Raw genomic sequence first — 22,844 nt, forward strand, 5'->3', positions numbered from 1 at the left:
TCCGACAGTTTTCATAGGATCTGGCTGGAAATTTTTTGACAATATGGCTGAATGTACTGCCCACAGTCGTTCATGGCCCGATTTTTGATTTTCGAAAAAATTAATTTTTGAGATTTTTTGGAAAATTTCAAAGGTCTATTGCTCGGTAATGGATGGGTCCATAGCAACGGTTCTCATTTGCACACAACTCGGTCATGGTATGAACCTACCAACCAAGTTTCATCGAAATCACCATTGTATTAACGGAGCACTGGGCTGAACAGGCATACATACAGACAGACAGACAAGCCGGTAGGCGGACATGCGTAGTCGCCTACCCAATAGAACCTGATGCGATGGGCCCGTTCGATGGGGAATGACCTGAGGATTAAGCAAAAGAAAATTCATGATTCTCGCTTCAAGGGTCTAATGCTGCAGATTGTTTTTTCGTTAAAATACCCCCACATTTAGAGGTTGTTTTGGCCGTTGCTGGGCAACGGAGGGGTCCATAGCAACGGTTCTTTCTCACACATAACTCGGACATACCATGAACCTACCATACCAGTTTCATGTATATCTGACTCATAGTCTCTGAGATATAACGAACTTCGTTTTTTTTATTGTTTTCGACCAGGGTTCATTCAAAGTCTATCTTCTCCGGCAATTTTCATAGGATCCGACTGGACATTTTTGACAATATGGTTGAATGTACTTCCCACAGTCGCTCGTGGCCCGATTTTTGATTTTCGAAAAATAATTATTTTTATGATTTTTCTAAAATTTCAAAGTCCCGTTGCTGGGCAATGGTGGTGTCCATAGCAACCGTTCTCATTTGCACACAACTAGGTCATGGTATGAACCTACCAACCAAGTTTCATTGAAATCGCCATTGTATTAACGAAGCACTGGACCGAACAGAGGGACAGACAGACAAACATATCGACGGAAAAACTGACAAGTCTGAAGACAACGATGGTTCACCAGCGGTATTTAACGATTTAGATTGTTTCAGAAGTCAAGGATGAGATGATGTGATAATGTTTGACCAAGTTATAAAAATGATCAACATGATGTGGTACGAGTGACAGGTTATTAGCTGCAAAATGTCGAAAACTCGGTTTCGTTCAACAACTTTAAAAATTTGACCTTTGCATAACCTTTAAAGGTCACAAAACAATGTTGTGGGCATTAAAATAAGGAAACAGGATACGTGCTATAGCTTATTGGAGTTAGTTTGTCGAAGAAGGTCGAAAACTCGGTTTGATTCCCACAAATTTGAAAATTTGACCTTTGTGACCTTTAAAGGTCAAAGGTCAAGGATTATGACCTTTGGTGCAAAACTTCCTCTGGAACATTCCAGGAACAATATAACGTCATATAGGCTATATGGCATTTCGCACTCCTCGGATTATCCATACTTTGATGAAATCGGCGTAAAAACAAACTTGAAGGGGCGCCACGGGCAAGGTGTTCAAGATAGAGCAAAATGATTTTAAGACTTCAGGTGGGGAATGACCTCAAGATTATGCTTAAAAAATATTGTCATCCTCGCTCTCAAGGTTTGGGCGGTCATATGATTTTTTATGTCAAAATTCGAAGTTTTCTAAGTTTGTGACCTTGGGACGAAAATGAAAAATCGAGCTCCGTGGGGCTATGCATGTGCCCATTGGGCGAACCAAATACCGAAACCACTGCTGGATTCGACAAACTCCTCGGAGAAGATGGATTTTTATGTCAAAATTGCAATTTTCTAAGTTCGTGTCCTTGTGAGCTTGACCTTGGGGCAAAAATGAAAAATCGAGCTCCGTTGGGCTATGCAGGTCCCATTGAGCTAACCATATACCGAAAGCCCTGCCAGATTCGACAAACCCCTTCGGAGAAGATGCAAATTGAAATCGGCTCCCCCCTCAAAACACAATTCGCAATTTTCTAAGTTTGTGACCTTGTGGCCTTGACCTTGGGATGAAAATGAAAAATCGAGCTCTGTGGGGCTATGCAGGTGCCATTGGGCTAACCAAATACCGAAACCCTTGCCAGATTCGACGAACCCCTCGGAGAAGAAAATTTTTTACGTCAAAATTCTCAATTTTCTAATTCGTGACCTTGACCTTGGGACAAAAATGAAAAACCGAGCTCCGTGGGGCTATGCAGGTGCCATTGGGCTCACCACATACCGAAACCCCTTTCAGATTCGACAAACCCCCTCGGAGAAGATGCAAATTGAAATCGTCTACCCCCTAAAAACACTTTTTTTGGGCGTGGCTCCGCCCATAATGGGCGCACCACGCCCTTTTTCAGGAAAACACAACTCTATCATGATATAAACCTCCCACCAAAATTGTCAGGATCGGATCAAAACCCACGGAGCTATACTCGGGACAGACAGACAGACAGACAGACAGACAGACAGACAGACAGACAGACAGACAGACAGACAGACAGACAGACAGACAGACAGACAGACAGACAGACAGACAGACAGACATGCAGACATACCGAATATAGTGGTCACTTATTTTTTTCGTGAACCAATAATAAGGGAAGAACAAATTTCAAAATTTAAAATAATTTTTTTTTTTTTCCGACTGGATCGACTACCCAACAAACATATCGACGGAAATATTGATAAGAGTAGATAGATTGACTACCCAACAGACAAGCCGGTAGGCGGCGATGGGTCGCCGAGCATGGAAACTATGATATAGAGCAAAATGGATGTCATATAGCGGATAGGGAATCACCTTAAGATTATGCATATCAAATCTCATCCAGTTCCATCTACTGATAACTACTCGGTATCCATTTGAATGAAAAGTACCGAAAATGCGGTTTGAAATCGGAAATCCCCAAAGTTCGAGGGGGTGCTGTGGGTTAACAAAAATATAAATCGAAAATCCGGCTCGATCGTTTGTGCACAATGTATTCCAGACGATTAGTGTGAATTTTCATGACCATCCGACCATAACCCAAGGAGTAGCATTTGGCACGAAGGCACCTCCAGCTCTCGCATATTATCGATGTTTGCACTAATTGACTTTTGACCCCTGACCTAAACGAAATCGGTCAATATGTCCTGAGGCAAAGTTGTAGTACTCATTCAGTACCATGAACCTGCAAAGTTTCATTCGTATCGATGCACTCACCCGGTCGCTAGGGGGGCCTTCAATTTTCGCGCATACCCTAATTGTAGGGGGCGCTGCGGGTAAAGTATTCCATTTATCACAAAAACCGGAATATATTTGATAGAGCATCACCTGTAGATCATTCGTGTCAAATTCCATAACCCGACGTAGGATAATGGCTTTCGGAATTGATTTTGTGTGAACGGTACCGATTTTGAAGGTTTTTCGGTTGTTGCTGGGGAACCAAAGCGTCCCTAACAACCATCACAATTTCCAAAGCACTTGGTCATAAGATGTACCTTCCACCCGAGTTTGGTCAAAGTCCGCCCACGTTTACTACCAATTATGCTGATGACAAACGAACAAACAGACAGAATTACTGACAATAAGGGTCACCTATTTCGGCGACCCAAAACACACACACACACACACACACACACACACACACACACACACACACACACACACACACACACACACACACACACACACTGAATATAGTGGTCACTTGGGCTGGCGTTCGTGAACCAATTGAGGTATTTGATATTCTCATGAGTGGAGTCGGCTGTTGTGCCATTTGAAGAGAGGGAAGGGATGGAGGGGACGCATACTCGAGAGATGGACTTAACAAAGTGGCACCAGGTTTTAGAGGAGGGGACAAGTTTGAAAGTTCAATCTTGAGGTCAAGCAGATGTTTTCTGGCTCTCTTGTGTGGGCACTCACTTGTGGGCTTTGTGGAATGACCTCAGGTTGCCTTTCGTCTGATTTGCCTTCCAGGAAGAGAATGCAAATTGTATCAAGGTAAATGCCTCACCACAGGATTCAGTGCACCATGGGTGGGGAGATGAATATGATAACCGAAGATGAAATGGAATGAATCTGTGCAGCATGGCGAGCCAGTTTCTGTGCAATAATTCCTAGGCTGAGTTGATATCAGGGGTTGAGTTGAAAAATTCCCAGGATGAATTTGATGTTGGCGAGTAGATATAGGAGACCAATCCAGAAGTTTGATGGCTGTTTGCAGTCCCTGCCAGTTTGCCTGAGTGAACTGCCAGACTCACCAATGCTGAGGCTGTTCTCTGAGAATGTCAAGAGGGATGTTGACCTTCACATGCACATGATCAGATGAACCAATTGGAGCTGAGGAAAAGTATGAGACATTGGCAGGGAAGTTGGTCATCACCAAATTTTAATCAATTTGTAAAGATTTCTAAAAACATGTTTTCACATTGTCATTCTGGGGTATTTTGTGTGGATCGGTGACAAAAAGTTTAAATTTAATCCATTTTTAATTTGGGCTGTAACACAACAAAATATGACAAAAGTCGAGGGGTGCGAATACTTTCTGAAGGAACTGTATCTGATCGGGCATTGTGCCCAATGGCTTTTGGTTCTTTCAAAAAATGAATGACAGCCTTTGTGGTTGTGACTTCTTCTCCAGATCAGGATTGACATCAGCGATTTATCAGTGGGCTCGACAGACCCCTTAACAAAGCTTTACGACAGCTTTCACATCATGGATGGATAGTTTCGAAATGTATACACCACTCGTGAAGGACTATGTTGAGAAATGATATTATTTTTAGATCCTCGTGGAGGATCTCAAAGTCTTACTCGCGTTGTTGTTCTTCATCTTCTTCTTGTGGACTTTTTTGTTTCACAGCCTACAGTTTTCATCGAAACTTCCTGAAACTTGGCATATACAGTATATGTAAAAATACCCTGCGCAAACAGTAACCATCTCCGATTTTGAAAATTTCTCCTCGAAAAAAAGTTATGACGGCAAAATATCTCCACTAATGGAAATCGCCTAAAAAATTATCTCCGAAACGAGGCAAGCTTTTTGAATTCTGTTTGCGGGAATCGAACAGGGCATTAGCAGAGATGAATTACCGCACATATGATACATCACTATGACGTCATATCAATTTTTATGACATCATTCCTATTTTTTGACTTTTTATTTCACAACCCAGAGTTTTCATCGGATCTTCGTGAAACATGCCATGTATATGTAGAAAGCCCACGCACAGGCAGTAACCATCTCCGATTTTGGAAATTCTTCCTATAAAAAAAAAGTTGACATAATATCTCCGCTAATGGAAATCGCCTATACCATTATCTCCGAAACTAGGCAAGCTGTTTGAATTTTGTTTGCGGGAATTAAGCCGGGCATTAGCACAGATAATTTATCGCAAACTTGATACATCACAATGACGTCATATTCGTTTTTATAACGTCATCATTAGGATGAGGATCTTAGCTCATTTGAGCTTGTTGTAAGTCTTGTCTGCTCGTTTGAAATAATTGGGAAACCATCACATCCACCTCGGAGTTATGATGAGATCAATAGCTTTGGAACACCATTGTTGTTGTGGATTTGTTTTAACACAACCATTTACTACTCGCCCCTCCTCCCCCCCCCCCTTTATCATGGTTTTTTATTTATTTATTTTATTTTTCAAATCATCCTTATATCATGGTGAATGGCTTTTCAAAGCTCTAACTCTTCTTTTATTCACCCACTGTTCTTTCTCATTGACTTTTCCCTTTCTATGGTTTACTTGTGTTTACTTCCCAGCCTTGCCCACTCCTCCCCCTTGTTCACCTTTTTGTGCCAGCTTGGCTTACGTGACCCAAACAATGGAAATTTCGGAACCGATTGGACACCTCCGCTCCCTTTTGGAGCCAAGGTTGCAGTGCAGCCTTGCTGGCCACACAATCCAACTGCAAGGCGTGCAGGTTGTCATTCTTTTTCATTGATCTTTTTTTTAAGTCATGCTTTCTCTAATACTTAATCACCAATAGTTTCTTTTTAAAATGAACCATTTTTTTGATATATCATGCTTTTAGCCATTATCTCACCTTTCACCAAAAATATCAGTCAATAAATATCTTTCCAAATGTGCTTCTCATGCACCTGGTTTCTAAGTTTTATTCTGTGTCACATTCCAACCCTCTTCCCCCACTCACCCCCCCCCCCATTTCTTAAAATCAGCTCACCCCAAGCCGCAGTCTGCTTGAACAAGGAGTACGCACAGATGGTATGGTTCATCTATCTGTCGAGGTGAACTCAAAAGCGGGTAATTTATTTTATTATTTTTATTCTTCCCCCCCCCCCCCCATTAATTTCATGTTAAAGCATTGTGGGGACGTGATCCCTGTTGGCTGTTGGCTGTTGTGGGACGTGATCTGTGCCTCACTGCTCCATCAAGCTAGGAGGTTCAATACATTGAACTGACTAGATTTGCATGGACACAAGTAAACGATCGTGTGTTATGTCTTCCTGACGAGCTCATAAAAAGGGTGAAACCATGGTTGGTGGCTCCACTGTCATTTACTTGTGACTTTTAAAATAGACTTCAGTGTGGCCTGCTGAAGCTATCCAGACCAGAGGTGAAATGGTGCATGCGAACATGGTGTTTAATGCCGTGTTGCATTTTTTTGGGGTCGGAAGGGCTTTGTTTGGATATATATATATATATATATATATATATATATATATATATATATATATATATATATATATATATATATATATATATATATATATATATATATATTGTTACGGTTTCGCGCCCGCCGGCGTGCTGACGGCCACGTAACTCGAATCGCGGCACGTCGCCCACCGGACGGACAATCCAGTCGTGACCCTCTCGGACTAACGCCAGGAACCAGTCACGGGTGGACCCTTCAGTCTCACCGCGATCGAGCCAATCAGCCCCCGCGTGGGATAGGGTTGCTCGCCAAATTCGACCTACCTAAGTACCCACACGGAGGGTAGACCGGGCGATCGCACCTCGCCGCAGGTCGACTTCGGACACGGGCCACTTAAGCGACCCGTTCCGTACTATCGGGATAACCGAGCGGTGTTATCGTCGGCCTCGACGGTTCGATTAATTATCGGGCGTATTCAGCCCACTACCAACCCTTTACGTGAAGCAAGATGAGGATTCAATGAAAGAAATGACGAAGCGAAGCGGGAAACAGTTCAACACAAAGCACATTTATTCGCGATGAACGGAAAGCACACATATTCAATTCCACCAAAAGCACATAGAAAAGGAAAAGAAACACAATGCAATTTTACACAAAAAGCAAATGCGACAATGCAGATCTAATACCGATTACGCGAGCACACGGCAACACTTATACAATTTTACTTCACAGACGGCGCCGACAACACATATTCCCAAAAACAAAAGAAAAGAGAACCCTCAAGGATGAGGTGGGCCTGAGGCCGAGACCGGGTCGGGCCTACCCGTCTGGTGATGAGACGCGGAGCGGCGATGGTGCCTCAACTCCGCGGGCCTCGCGGACAGTGTCTGGTAGGGGGTGGGAAAGGGGCCCCCTTGGTCGCACTATCTCAGCGCGGGGGGAAACAGGAGGGGGTTGCTGATGCTCGGGGGAAAGGAGGATTTCTACTCTGTCTCGAGTCCCGCGACGAGCGTGTCCACCTCGACCAGGTCGCGCCGTCGGCCTCCCTGGTGTGCAGCTCCCGGCACGACGCGAGCACCCCCCTCGTCTGCCCTCACCGCCTCTCCACAGCTCCGTCCCCTTCGCTCCGACTCCAACGCACACGACGACGACCAACTCCTTCTTGCTTCTTCTTCCCAACTCCACCGACTGCGAAGTCTTAACTCCCCTGGCTGACGAACGCGGTCGCTTATATAAGCCCCGTGGCTTCGCTCTCTCATCTTTGACCCCCTGCCTTCAACCTTTCACCTCGCTCCCCATTGGCCCGAGAAAAAGTGGGCGTGAATGCATTTTGATCCATAAATTTGCATATAGCGATCGCCCTCCAACGCCCTGGAGGCGGGGCCAAATCGCCCCTCGCTCACCGATTGGACGGAACAAAAGTGGGCGTGTGTCGTTTTTGATCCGTTTTTGGAGCTGAAAATCCGTGGTTTTGTACACGCTGTTCGGCGCGCGCCCTGCACGAGTCCAACACCGGTACCCACAAGCGGCGCAAGAACGGTGGCGATGCGACGGTTGCGAGGTGTGACGTGAAGCGGCGCCGCGGTGGGTGGTTGATGTTGTGGTTGGTGGTGGTAACAATGGCGGTTGGTCCAAAATAAAGATAGTAAAAGAAAAACGGCTATCCTGAAGAGTCGCAGCACGCATGAATGACATGTATTCCCACTAGACAACGGGTTTGGGCCTAACTACACATATACTTACCGAGATATCTCACCTAAGGGACCTGAATGGTGGTTTGCGAATTTGGTAACCACAACTATATATATATATATATATATATATATATATATATATATATATATATATATATATATATATATATATATATATATATATATATATATATATATATTGTTGCGAATTCGTGCCCGCCGGCGTGCGAACGGCCACGTAACTCGAATCGCGGCACGTCACCCACCGGACGGACAATTCTGTCGTAACCCTCTCGGACTAACGCCGGGAGCAAGTCACGGGTGGACCTTTCGGCCTCACCACGATCGTGCCAATCGGCCCCCCGCGTGGGATAGGGTTGTTCGCCAAACTCGACCTACCTAAGTACCCACGCGGAGGGGAGACCGGGCGATCGCAGGTCGACTCCGGACACGGGCCACTTAAGCGACCCGTTCCGTACTATCGGGATAACCGAGCGGTGTTATCGTCGGCCTCGACGGTTCCGATTAATTATCGGGCGTATTAAGCCCACGACCAACCCTTTACGTGAAGTAAGATGGAGATTCAATTAAAGAAAAGACGAAGCGAAACGGGAAAACAGTTCAACATGATGCACATTTATTCCGTGGCACGCGGAGAGCACACATATACAATTATGCACCGAAAGCAATTGCAACAAAAGAAACACAACAATGCAGAGATACTACTGACTACGCGAGCACACGGCAACACTGACACAGTTTTACTTTACAGACGGCGCCAACAACACATTTACTCAAAAGTAAAAGAAAAGGCCACCCTCAAAGACAAGGGGGCAGACGGGGCCTGTGGGCCAATATTTGCGTGGGACCTGAAAGAGCGGTCAGGTCCGCGAGACCGGGTGGATCCTACCCGTGTCTTTGTGATGAGCCGCAAATGTGGCGGTGCCCCGACTTCGTGCTCCTTCGCGGGTTTCGTTGGCACTGATTGGAGTGGGGTGGGAACGGGGCCCCCTTTTCGCACTATCTCAACGCGGGGGAAAAAAGGGGGAGAATTGTTGATGCTCTGGGGAAAGAGTATAGCTGGCTTGCTTGGGTCCCGTGACGAGCGATTCCACCGCGACCTCGTTGCCGACCACCGTCTTCCTTGCCTCGGACCCGAGCTCTTCGGTCTCTTCCCCAATTCTCAGCCGACTGCAGCAAACCACCTGTACGCCCTCGCCTCCCGACTCCACTCCGCGCTCCAACCCGACTCTGCCCCAAAACTCTCTTCGCCCTTCCAAGGCCGACTCCGCTCAAACCGACCCTCTCAAACCGACTGCCGAGACCGACTCGGCTTTCTGCCACTCTCCGCTCTTCTAAAACCGCCTCGACTCAAAACGCTCTGCCCAAATTCGCCTTGCGCTTGGCGATTTATAGGCCGGCAGGAGAACCCATATGCAAATTTCTGGATCAGAACGAGCTCGGGGGTGGAGCCACGCTCGCCCATTGGACGGAGAAAAAGGGGCGTGAACCTCCCCTGATCCTAGAATTTGCATATCTCGATTCTACACTGACGCGCCTGGAGGCGGGGCCAAACCGCCCCGCGCTTGCTGATTGGACGGATCAAAAGTGGGCGTGTAGCATTCCTGATCCGAATTCTCCTCGGAAAGGCCGCATTTTGCACTCGCGGCTCGGCGTGCGTTCCGTACGAGCCCAGGACAGCCTGACGCTCGGTGCTCACAAGTGGTACAGGAATGGCCGCAGAAGGAGAGAGGTGAAGGTGGTGGAGTGTTTATGGCGGTGGTTTATGGCCATGGTGCCGTTCGGAATGGCGGTGATGCGATGTTTGCGGGAGCGAGTTGTGAAGGTAAAGATCGTGGCTGTTGGCGTTGTTGTTGTTGTGAAGCGGCGTTGTGGTTGGTGGTTGTGTGATGGCGGTTGAGACGTGGCTGGTTCAAAATAAAGATAGAACAGAAAAGCGACTATCTCAAAGGGTCGCAGCCCGAATGAATCACATTTATTCCCTCTAAACAACGGGTTTGGGGCTCACTGTTAGATGTACTTACAGAGATATCTCACCTACATGACCTGAATGGTGGTTTGCGAATTTCCTCAACCGCAACTATATATATATAAATATATATATATATATATATATATATAATAGCAATACAAAGAGATGCTGAGAGATGGCAAATGCAGCTGGACAATGTACTGTATCTCGTAATTGTACTGTCAGGGTGGGGGAGGGGGAAGGGATGGACATCAGGAAGTTTTTCGTATTGGTTTGAATGCTGATCGGGTTTCTATGTTGCGCTTCATTTCGTACAGGAGCGGAGCGCCTGAACATCGTAGAGATTGTGAAGACTGTTGAAACGCTGGATGTTATCATCGACCCAGATGCTCACCGTGGTAATTATATTTGAAATCTGTTTAAAGTATTCATCATGGTGGAGTGTTACTGACAGCGACATTGATTAGGAAAGTTAACAAATATGTGGTATATTTTTCTAAGTGTAATCAAATGCATTTAAAGATCAAACTAATTATTACGGTCATCTGAAAGTCGTGTATCCTCCATACAAAACCGATGTATTACTGCAAATATATCCTTTTAAAAGTTTTTATGGACTTGATACGTGACTTTCGAAATGGCGTAATCCACCCCAGAATTCTCGGTGTGCGCACACAGTAACCACTTGACACAGCGGTGACTGGGCACTGTAAAGTATATTGTGTGTGCAAGATGAGGATTGTTACTTAAAATGGCTCACAAAGCTTCTTATGAGGCTGAAAAAATGCTTGGAAAAGGTACCGAAGAGAAAGGACTGTACCTCTGAAAAATGGAAGAGTTGGAGAACTCATTGAAAGGGCAACTATCTGCATTGCAAATTCCTGGATGGGTGTGTCCTTCCCAAACCTCCGATAGATCACTACCAGTGAAGGGATCTTGAACCTTGTGGGAATTCATCCTGCTAACATGGCAGGCTTGGGGATTTAGTTAATGGATGTCAGCAATTGGAAAGACTATGCTGTGCGTCATTACCAAGTAATGGTAAACAATTCAACAAAGAAGATCTTCGCAAAGTGAAAATACCAAGCTTGTGTATCTGGATTGGGTGCTTTTGAACACCGATGGGAAGGACATATATGGGGCTTGTGAATGCATGGGGTAAGTTTAAAATCAACATTAAAAATGGTGATATTTACAATTAATCATGTTGTTTGGAAAGGGGGGGTGGGGATGGAGTGGGAGCAGTGATGGCTATTATATATGTATTGGTTTTGTCCACAACAGACATCGTAAATGCAGTTTTTCTCGATTGTTTACACACTGGAATTGGTGCTATGAACCCAATGAGGAAAACTGAGTTCATGTGGAAAAATAAATACAATTTCTTCAAAACTCTAAGCACATTTTGCTTTTCACACAAACTTCAGTCTCATTTAACCATTTTCCGAAACACTTCACACAATTCTCCTCATTCGGCACAATCTTCATCGAGATAACCTCCTGTGTTCACATGGAAAACTGCCATTCAAAATACTAAACTTCATTTCTCATTTGAACACACTCACTCCTCACAGGTGAAACACGAGTTGCTTTAATTATTCATTCAGGGTCAAAGCAGCTAAGTGTGAGCCAAATTGTTCAGAAGTCGTGAAAAATCAATTTTCATGTACTGTGAAGTTGTTGCAGCATAAAAAAAAATCGAAGATTCACTGAACATTTTGCAAAAAAAAGTTTATAAAATGGATTGGTCATCAAAAATGTCATCATTTTCAAAATAGGGTAGGATTTTTTGATTTGGTCAGGCTGACATGCAAGTTTTCAGCTCAAACAACAGCAAAGTCAGCTCTAATGATTGGTCCAGGACAAAAGCATTGTAGTTTCAGGGTTTTATAGCTTGAACCATTGTTTCATAATGCTATGTGAACCATTGTTTAAAATGACTGTCAGCTCATCGATGACCGTCATTCGAAGGGTCAAAAACCCAAAATTGTCCAGAAATGGTAACCTGAATAAAATACTGCATCAATGCTATCAGTAATCTTAGTAATATAATCAAAAGCATTTATTATGGAAAATAACATGAATTACACAGAAAAATCACCTTTCTGAAAATGTGACGGACCGGTGGAGAAATTTTCATCGGATGATATTTTCACTAATAGGGGGAATAAGGGAATGATACTTGGTCAGATTAATCACTCCCATTGTATTTGAGTATATAAACAACAACAATTTAATTTCCATGTTATTAGTCTAAACTATTGACTGAAATGCAAAATGTGACGGACCGGTGGAGATTTTCACTGGCCAAACCTAATTTGCTAGCCGAGTCATATCAGTTCCCTAATCTTGATGGTACCTAGCATGAAAGTTTACCATTACTAGAAGAAACTTTCAAGCAATATCGTTAGAAAAAATATTTATTTTCTATCGGATTGGACTCAAGGGAATTTATCGGCACCAATAAGAGCCTTCTTGTGTGAAAATTGTCATTTTCGACATTTTCCATCAGTTCACATGGATAGACCCTTTTCGAGCTGATCCAATTCTATTTTCAAATAATATTGGGGCTATTTGTCATACTGGGAACCAAGACTAGCATAATGGAAATAATTATGTCAGCCCTACAAGAAATATAATTAATTTACAAATGTGAAAATAAAAAACAGGCCCTTATTGACAACTTCATTACAAATTCCCCAGAGTGAGCACATGAAGGACTCAATATAGACCAGGAAGACCATACATTTTATAATAGATTTTCAAATGCTTGTTTAGAATATCTCCTCAAATTTTGTTTCGTAAACTATTTAGGCACACTGATCACTTTCTACAATGAGGGTTCCCTGAAACACCGTGGCTCACACTTCCCTGCATTGGGCCTTCAGCAATCAGAGCTTTAATACAAATAAGAGCGCTACAGGTGAGCTCTCCTGTGTTGGAGAACAATGACTGACAACATTGAACAAGCCGCTTCACACAACATTGAACAAGCCGGTCAACATCAGTTAAACATCAAACGGAGCCACCGATCCGGATTTCAGTCTTATTTTCCCTCATCAGGACGGCATACCCACAAATATCTCACCAATGATTACCATATTTTTCCTTCAAACATTAGACGCTTTGGTGTAGGATTATGTCCAATGTAGTAGGACTTTGGTGTCGTCTGATATATACTGTATATTGTACACAATTATTCGCAGCATGTATAGGCTAGTGGCCAAATGAGGTTTTAGGGGGCATACCCCTACCCAAGGTAGAACAAGTCACAACCTATTTTTTCTTGAAGAGGGATATTTGGAGAGTTAGAAATTCATGGTTGTGAATCTGAGATCATTGCACAACATTTTGAAAATCACGTTTACATATGTACCACTGCAGACTGCAAAAATGGATTTAATTGCCACAGATTTTGGCTCGTATTGGCTCATATATTTGTTAATACTGGTGCTACAAACACAAATTTGGTACCAAAATGTGAGGAATGATGACAAATATATATGTCTCTGTAAAAACCATTTGTGATGTAACAAAGGCTTTTGTGTGACCCACAGGCAAAAATAGTGGAATTTTACTCAACAAATCAGCTTTGGGTTTACCAATAAATATCAACTAAACAATTAATTTCTTCATAAGTATTTGAGTTTTATTACTACATATTACATCAAAATAACCCTCTATCATTCTCCTTTTTAGAAATATAACTCATAAAGATAAATCAGTTGAATTAATAGAGTTATTACCGAAACCATATGTCACCCCCCCCCCTAAAAGTAACCGACATTGATTAATTTAGAATACATTGAAATATATGCATTAACCAAACAAGAATGATTTTAAATCCAGTTGCAGAAAATCAATTTTGAGCTTGATTGCCTTTTTCTAAAACTACTGATGTATACTTATCTTTAATTATTTCATTTCAGATGCTTGTGCTGACAATTGATCTGGAACCATCTGTTGTGAAGCGTCGTAAAATTGACACTGATAACTGCATCATATGCTTTAAACCCCTCAACCCTAAAAAGCAAGAAGTTGTAAAGAACCCAACATTTAATGGTTTGAGTGCAATCTTCAAAGCAAGTCAAATCAGAAAAGATGACGTTTACAAAAGTATCTGGCCTTTGCAACAAGACATATTGAGTCTTGATTTGAAAGTATCATTCCACAAATCGTGTCGGGCCAAGTTTACCAGCAAGTCAAATATCTCCACATCCAACCCCAGTGAGAGTGACCAGCAACCATGCATGTCTGCGCCAACAGAACACACAAGAATCAGCAGAAATGAAACGGTTGGGTTTGACATCAGGACTAACTGCTTCATTTGTGGAAAATCCAACACTTCCAGAAACAAGCTTACACCGGTATCTACAGGAACTGGACAGTCCACCAGTGAAAAAGTTCTGGCAGCAGCTGACAAAAGACAAGACAATAAAATACACATGCGCATGCTTGCCTTTCCAGATTTGTTCACCTATGATGCCAAGTACCACAGGTTATGCTATTCACACTATATTTCAGAAAGGAACATCACTGCTGCAATTCCTAAATCAGGAGAGGAAACATTGGGCACATTACATGATGAAGCTTTTGATGAACTGAAATGTTATCTGGAAGAAACTGTGTTCTCCAAAACTAAGACGGTGACAACCCTCGTTCATCTGAAAGATGAATATGTTGGATATTTGGTTTCACTGGGTACCACGAATGCAGAACAGTATAAAACTTGGAAGTTGAAGGAGCGATTAACTAAATATTATGGTGACCAAATAGTCTGTGTAACATTTGATGGCCACACTGACATCATATGCTCTTCTTCTGTGACCTTATGTGATGCCCTGAGAAAAGCCACGATTCTGCAGAGCATGACTGATATTCAGACATTCAGCACTGTGCAGAATTTGTTCCTAATACACTCTACGACTTTATTCAGTGGTGCACCAGTGAGAAATCACACACGAATGTAACCAGCTGTAGTGATGAAGGTGTTATGAAGAACAACCTGAGGACGATCGCCATTTGTCACAATATAATATCACAGAGCCATCGAGTGTACTCCACAATAACGCTTGGTTTAGCCTTGCTGGTGCATTATGAATTGGGAAGCAAGCATCTCATTTACATGCTTCATGAATTAGGACACTGTGTGTGCTATGATGAGGTGAGACATTTCCTCACGTCTGTGGCTGTTGATCACACTGCCTCGGAGGATATTTACATCCCCAAAGTTCTTCAAAACCTACGCTGCACCGACGATGACTGTAGGCAGAGCAGAACATGTCATTGTATCTTTGCATGACTGACCTGCACTGAATTCTGCTCGTGTAGTGCATACGATTGTCCAAATGTTGATGATTCTGTTGTCTTTGACGACAGCACTGATGAAGAGCGTGACTGAACTTTTAAATGTATTACTTCATGTAATAGATGTACATAAGTTACAGTGCATGTTATGAATTCATTATCGTCATATGTGAAATAGCTAATATCAACATGATGTCTATAAAAGTCACTTTCACAATTGTGTCAGAATCTTAAGTCAATTCTTCATGTTGCATATCTGCTTCGGGATTTCTATCGGTCAGCATTAGTGGGGCGACATATGATTTCAGTTATAACTATATCATTTCAGTGACAATTATATCATTAGATATATTTTTCAAAGGGTAAATAAACTTGGATTATGTTGATGTAACAAGTATGACTGCAAGTCCAATATTTTTGAAGTAATTAATGTTTTTGTTGATATTTATTGGTAAACCTGAAGCTGATTTGTTGAGTAAAATTCCACTATTTTTGCATGTAGGTCACACAAAAGCCTTTGTTACATCACAAATTGTTTTTACAGATATACATGTCATCATTCCACACATTTTGGTACCAAATTTGTGTTTGTAGCACCAGTATTAACAAATATATGAGCCAAAATCTGTGGCGATTAAATCCATTTTGCAGTCTGCAGTGGTACATATGTAAACGTGATTTTCAAAATGTTGTGCAATGATCTCAGGTTCACAACCATGATTTTCTAACTCCCCAAACATCCCTCTTCAAGAAAAAATAGGTTGTGACATGTTTTACCGTGGGTAGGGGTTTCTCACAATTTTAGGCCCCTTTTTTAATTTGGCCACAAGCCTAGTATACATTCCCAATTATCCCCTATACAACAGAGCAGCCTTCATAACCTTATCAATGACTTTACACTCTGCAGAACAATATGCCAGTATCATGCATCCAATGGGGAAGGGAGAGATGGGTGATTGGCAAAGAAGATGAGATATGGGGTCAGGATGGACCCCCTGCATACCTTACACTTGCTGACTGGCTCCCACATTCTGACTGAAACCGGGACCCTCTCCCTGTGCTCCGTTCCCCTCCTACTCTTTGCACAGCCACGCCATCGGTGTTTCCCTGTGGAGCAGTGACGTAACTCGTGGCACGTATTTAATGGGTCTCTTGGCAGGATGTCCGGGTGCTGTATTGAGGCAGAGGGTCTAGCAACAGACGTGGCAAAGTGAAGGCGTACAAGGGCCGAAGGAGAAGAAATCAGGAAGAGAGCCTGAAAAGACGGAGCGGAAGATGCAGGAAAGAATGAATAACGAAGGCGAATGGTGTGAAGAGAAATGCATTGGCAAAATGCGAAGGAGAGTGAAAGAAACACGAGTGAGCAAAGCGAAAGAAATGACAGAGGACGACGCAAAGAGTGAAAGACGAGAGGACCCTCACATTTTTGCGATTGAATAATTAATCGAGCTCCCAACAGAGTCTATAATCTTCTCAATCTGCAAATCTCTGCGGTCCTCCCAGTCCTTTTGCCACCCCTGTTCCTTTCCACCTTTCTCTCATCAAGATTTATCTGGACTGAATGGCTGGAGAGATGTATCTCTTCCTGAAACTAGGTTCGGGTCCTTAAAACTCATAAAAGTCCAACATTTCTGAGTTGTTCAATTGAAGTACTTAAATGTCCTTAAATTTCAGGAAAATGTTCAAAAGTCAATAAAAATCAGATTTTCCTGTTATTTGGTGAAGGGTATTTCATTTTCCTCGCACTCGTATTCTAAACAAGGACAAATGTGTCCAAGAGCCGCGTCCTAAAGGTTTTGTCTTCACCAGAAGGAAAAAAAAAACAAAAAAAAACAACAACTTCCGATATTTCGTCACGTGCCTTGATTAAGCCAATAGCGAGACCCGTCATAGTGTATTTACGAAATATAGTGTATTTACGAAATTACAATTCATTAAATGGAATAATCTTTAAATAGTAACGTGAACTTTTCGAAACTTTAAAGCAAATGTCCGAATATATTTAAAAGTTCATGATAGACGCTCTCAAAATGTGCCCTCAATGTGAGGATGTGTACAGGTGTTTAGTATTTAAGGAGATCCGGATCCTGTATATAAAAGAGCCGAGTCCTAAAGGTTTTGTCTTCACCAGAAGAAGAACAACAACAACAACAACAACAACAACAACAACAACAACGCCGAGCTCTCTTCGAGCCACGTTCGCTACGCGAGACGTGGGTAAAAATGATATTTTATTGAAAAAAAACTGTCTACCGGTTAAGCAGCATGGTCGCATTTCATTCCCGCCCGCCCTCATGCCAGAGCACGTGGCTTTGTTTTTGCGCGGCTGCCGAAGTGGTCATGTGTCTGCATTTGGGTCATCTCGGCAAACTTCGGCCGCCATTGTGATCGCTTAAATCACGATAAAAGAGCTGAACAATACGCCTATTATATCCATTATCATCGGCATTTATAGAATTTGTTGACCCAAATTTATGTGCACAATACATCAAAGGATGCCTGGACAATGCTATTTGCATTGTGTGGCGTGTTGTGCCTTGTCGACTGAATAAGCTCCTGCTGTGTTCTGTATGTTCATTAAAATAGATTTTTTGTAAACTTACTATCTTTGTTAATTTCTAGGTGACTCACCTCAATTTACCCCTAGGATTTTTTAGGATGCGGTCCTTAAAAAGGGGTTATTTTAGCCCTTAAAAGTCCTTAAGTCCTTAAAAAAGACATCTCAAAATAAGTGGGAACCCTGTCAGAAAATGCTTTTTACACTGATTGTTTTGACTGATGAAAATGTATTTGTTTTCTCAAAGTCAAGTTTTAAGCCCGAGTGTCAACTGCTCTCCTAGAGCTTTAAGCACCGTTCTCAGAAAGGAGGACATTATCGGTTTATTTGAACTCCAAAAGCAGCTAGATAGTTGGGAGATCAATAGATACAATGGGATGCCAATAATTTGCCACATTGATTGACGTAAATGGCTATACTACTCTTTGTGGACCAGTCTTTTGACTTTTGAGAATGGGAGATTGTTTTTTTTTTTTCCATACTGTTTGTTCTTGTTCATGCCTTACATTTGCTTTCCACAATTTTCTGACAGAAGACACTGCGGCAAGTGAAGTTCTTGCTGAAGGTGCTGGAGGAGGAGGGGACGGTGGGATTGGGAATACACGCAGAACAAGAGAAGGTGAAGGACACTCGGAACAAGTGGCTCGGTGGGCTGCGGCTTTGGAAGGTTATCGTCGTCAACAGGAAGTGGAAGGAATTCCTTATGGTAATAATGAACATGGAATTAAATTTGTTGCTTTACATATGCTCAAAGAAGGGACATCAGACTTGAAAAATGTTGCTTTGTCTTGATGAAAATACATTTACCCTAACTTGGTGTAAACCTTTGTGGTCATGTGTGGAATTGTGTGACTGCATATAAAGTGCATGAAATTCAGTCCAGGATAAAAGAACTAAACGCTAACATAAGAAGTTAGTCCTTGCATCAAGATTGCTTTTGTTTGGACTCGCACAGCTGCAACGGTGAAAGGCAAAATAGAAATGGGCTTTTAAACTCGTGACAAAGTTGTAAATACAGTAAACCATCCAATATCACGAGTTTCTACCAATCGCGGGCAACCTGTGTTCCGATTCCGTTATCGTGGGATTTCATTTTGACCAATTGTGGTTTTTGAGCTGAGATGTCATAGTTTGCATCCCGTACGTGAACGACTAACTCCCATTACGAGCCTTGTGGTGTTTCTCATGCACCATTTTGAATGAGCCCAAATGTAAAGTGATGAATAAAGGTAGTTTTGCTTAAAGGCAGAGAAAGGTTATGACAGGCAAAAATATCGACTTGACACATGGATTGGTTCAAGGAGAAAATGCGGCATCTGTCCAGGCTGCCATTATGGGGTGAATGATTGTGGGTATAACTTTCCCCATTGAACTCTTCTTCATTCATAAACCTTCATTTTCCTTCAAACCTCATTATCCTTCCTTCAAACCTCATTATCCTTCCTTCAAACTGAATTCCCAAACGATCATTTTCCAACTCTGTATTGGAACCTGATTTCCAAAACAATTTCCGATACCCGGATTCGAACCCCCATTCTCGAACGTTCATTCTTATGCACAGCTCATGAAACAAATTTCATGCGCAGCGAAGGGATTTATAACGGAGCAGGTTTTTAACGACGGCGAGACGGGATTATTCTGGAAGCTGATGTCATCTTGTACCTTGGTCCCCAAGCAGGGAAGATCGTGGTTCCAGGTAAGGTGATTTTAAGGATCGTTTTACTCTTCTCCGTTGTGGGTTGTGGCAATGCCGCAAGCGCCTTCATCGTAAAGCTAATGCTGCTTTTCTGTTCGCTGAATCACCGCTCACCCTTCCCCCGCTCCACTCCACCCTCCCCCCTCTAACAGCATTATCCCGAGCTAAGTCTTGTGTTTTCTACTTACAGAAGAGTGCAGTGCAAGTACGTAATATGTTTACAATCACCCACCTCACTGTTTTGTAATCAATTTAAAGGGTAAAAGTCGTGTGTTTTTGTTTAATCTACACCATATTTATTGTATTTGCATGTTTATTTCATTGTTGACATGTTTTATATACAAGTTATATACAATGATGGATCATTGAACAAGTTATGTTCATAACACAGACGACTTAAAGAGAGGACTGCAGGCACTCTATCTCAGGTCCATTGAATTCATTGATTGTATATATTAGTGAGGGCAATTTCAGAGGTTAATTTCTCAGCAGTCAGATACAGCTGTAGACATGATATAGAGGGCGAGCAGGAAGTTGAAGGAAAAAAAAAAATCGAGAATCTCTTTCTCCCCCCCCCCCTCCCATCCTCCGTCTCCCTCTCAATTTTTCTTCTGTTTCGTAAAAGCATTCCTAAACATTGTGCAGCATTGAACTGTCATATCTACAGAGGAGAGCCATACAGCCCAGTAGTGCATGTCCGCTGTGAAGTGCAATGTGCCTTGTGTATTAATGTGATGCCAAATAGTGGCCAGTTTGAAAGGTTGCTGTGAACTGTTTATCTGTACATCACACTTTGACTGTGAGTGGGTAACAGCAAGAGGAGGAAAGTGACCAGTGGTATACCCCCCCCCCACCTCCCTCAGCCAGACCCCCTCCCCCCCCACCAGTTTTAAGGAGTGCCAAAATCATGCCGGGCACATGAGCGGTGTCTGAGAGTACACCTTGACAATAGTGATAAGATTTGTGACTTTCAGAAAGACGAGTGCGGTTTTTACGGCCATAAAAGGCAAAGATGATCACCACAGGGGAACTGTTGAATGCATCCTGCTTGTCATCAAGTGCTTCAATATTATGAATGTCAAGGACAAATTTGAGGCAATCTATCTATGCGATGTATCTGGTGCTCCCTGGAGATTGAACTGTGAGAGGTTCAAAAAGCTCCTGGCCATGTCTGAAGTGATTGGCAGCTGTCGGTGGAGTGTGAGTGGGGTGCGGTAAAATACTGATAATGTAACGAAGTTCACCTCATGCTTTCATCGTAATGAGGAAGTTCAAGATCACAGCCACCACTCGTCTTCTCACCTATCACCAGTTAAAGTGTCCTTCATGTTGTCTTCTTGCAAGACCCTCGGGGGGGGGGGGGGGGAAGTTTTGGGCAAGCCAGGCAACGCTGTGGAGGGAACGTCTGCATCGATGTTGGAGATGTTCTCGCAGCAGCCATGGTGCATTGGTTGCATCAACTGCTAAAATATGATATCATTCCCCAGGTCATTGCAGATTCTCGACTGCACAACAGCTCCAGACGTGTGTTTCGAACACCTGTAGGACATAACAATTGTCGACGTGCAACTCCTCCTCGACTACGACGACACTTTAAAGCATTGCAGTTTTCATCAGCAGATTAACTGGCACAGAAGCACCATAATGGAAAAGCTGAAGACAAGGCAGAGGATGAGGCTGTGTCCAGCGAATTCTTACAGGAACTGAACAGAGTGGATGGGGGCCCACTAAGTGTCCCCACATTGGCCACTGCATTCTTCATTCACAGTGCTGTCCACCTCCTTGCAGCCCTTCCCGTACGCAAGAATAAATGCCGCTCTTAGAATTTGTGTAGTGTGGGGATGCTCCTCTGGCTGGAGAATTGTAGGCAACGTTGCACACCTACCAATGTGCTACTTGAGGATAGTATCAATGACGCCAATGATGGGGAACAACATGGCTGTCTGACGCAAGGAGAAGCTAATCTACTCTAATTCTTTCCCCAAATCATCAAACATAGCCTTCGATCATTAACTAAATTTATCTTAGACTTTTTATTCCATCATGTTTCTTTATACTTTGGTTAAAAATGCGAAATGTAAATGTTTTTTTGGCAAGGTATGGTAGGGTGGGCAATGCAGAGTTTATCCAGACGTGCTACGAGACAGAATCGATGCTCACAATCCCAAAGATGAGTGATGGCGAGCTTCATGAAAATCTATATTGCCGTTTAGATTAGGACCAAATAAAGACTGTAAACAGCAAAATATACCCTCAGGCCCCATTTCCATGACCCGAGTACGAGTACCGATGAGCACACAGCTAAATCGGGAAAGCATGAAAAAGTGGTAATTCTGTGTTCGTGCCTGTGTGTAGATTTAAATCAAATAGATAGATAGATATATAGATGTAATCTCTCCATGGGAATGTTGGTCATGAACCCATTTGCCAGACCAGCACTTGCTACAAGGATCCTGATGAATAAAGTTCACTTGCCACCCATCCGCTCTGTATTGGGCATCCAGGACACAGGGAATTTTAATTGTAACCAGGAAATGTATCACATCACAGTCAAAATGTAACTTTGAGATTCAGCTACTTTCTGTGTCCTTCATAGATTGAAATTGTAGCCAGAAATAGTCTTTTGAAATTTCTGAAAAAGTCAATTATCTAACCACCTGCGCGTCACCATGGTGTTGCCACCAACAGGGAGCCCTCCTATGAGCCGTGCACTTATTCGGGAAACTGCATAGTTCTCCAACCCCTTTTTCTGTGTTGAACACACGTGACATTTCAGTTGTGATTGAATCTGACATTGGTGCACTTTTTGCAGCGTTCCTCAGATAAAAAGGTTCGACACTAAAACAAGCTCATCATCGCTTGTCAAGAAGTTGGCCCGTGAATAACTTTGACCAATTGTGACTGTCTCATTAAAGAGGTCTTGCACCAACCATGTTGTGTTATTAACCAGGTGCAGGTGGAGCAAATGTTTATCCAAAACATTTTATGAACTGTAACTCGATGGATTTTCATCTCAGTAGACAAAACCATTTTTTACGTGATTGCATGGAGAAATGAA

General features: G+C 42.8%; 1 protein-coding gene across 1 annotated transcript in view; it reads left to right on the forward strand.

Annotated features, from left to right (window-relative positions):
- GABPA (GA binding protein transcription factor subunit alpha) overlaps nucleotides 1-22,844 on the forward strand; it is an 80,787-nt gene that overhangs the window by 13,856 nt on the left and 44,087 nt on the right. Inside the window, exons 3-6 of the mRNA XM_085882854.1 lie at nucleotides 5,683-5,843; nucleotides 6,100-6,184; nucleotides 10,544-10,624; nucleotides 18,623-18,796. Of these exons, the coding sequence (XP_085738980.1) occupies nucleotides 5,683-5,843; nucleotides 6,100-6,184; nucleotides 10,544-10,624; nucleotides 18,623-18,796 (501 nt within the window). The remainder of the gene's footprint in view (nucleotides 1-5,682; nucleotides 5,844-6,099; nucleotides 6,185-10,543; nucleotides 10,625-18,622; nucleotides 18,797-22,844) is intronic.

Source organism: Eptatretus burgeri, chromosome 5, assembly GCF_056783735.1.
Source record: "Eptatretus burgeri isolate ZD-2024b chromosome 5, Ebu_testis_v1, whole genome shotgun sequence".
Taxonomy (NCBI): domain Eukaryota; kingdom Metazoa; phylum Chordata; class Myxini; order Myxiniformes; family Myxinidae; genus Eptatretus; species Eptatretus burgeri.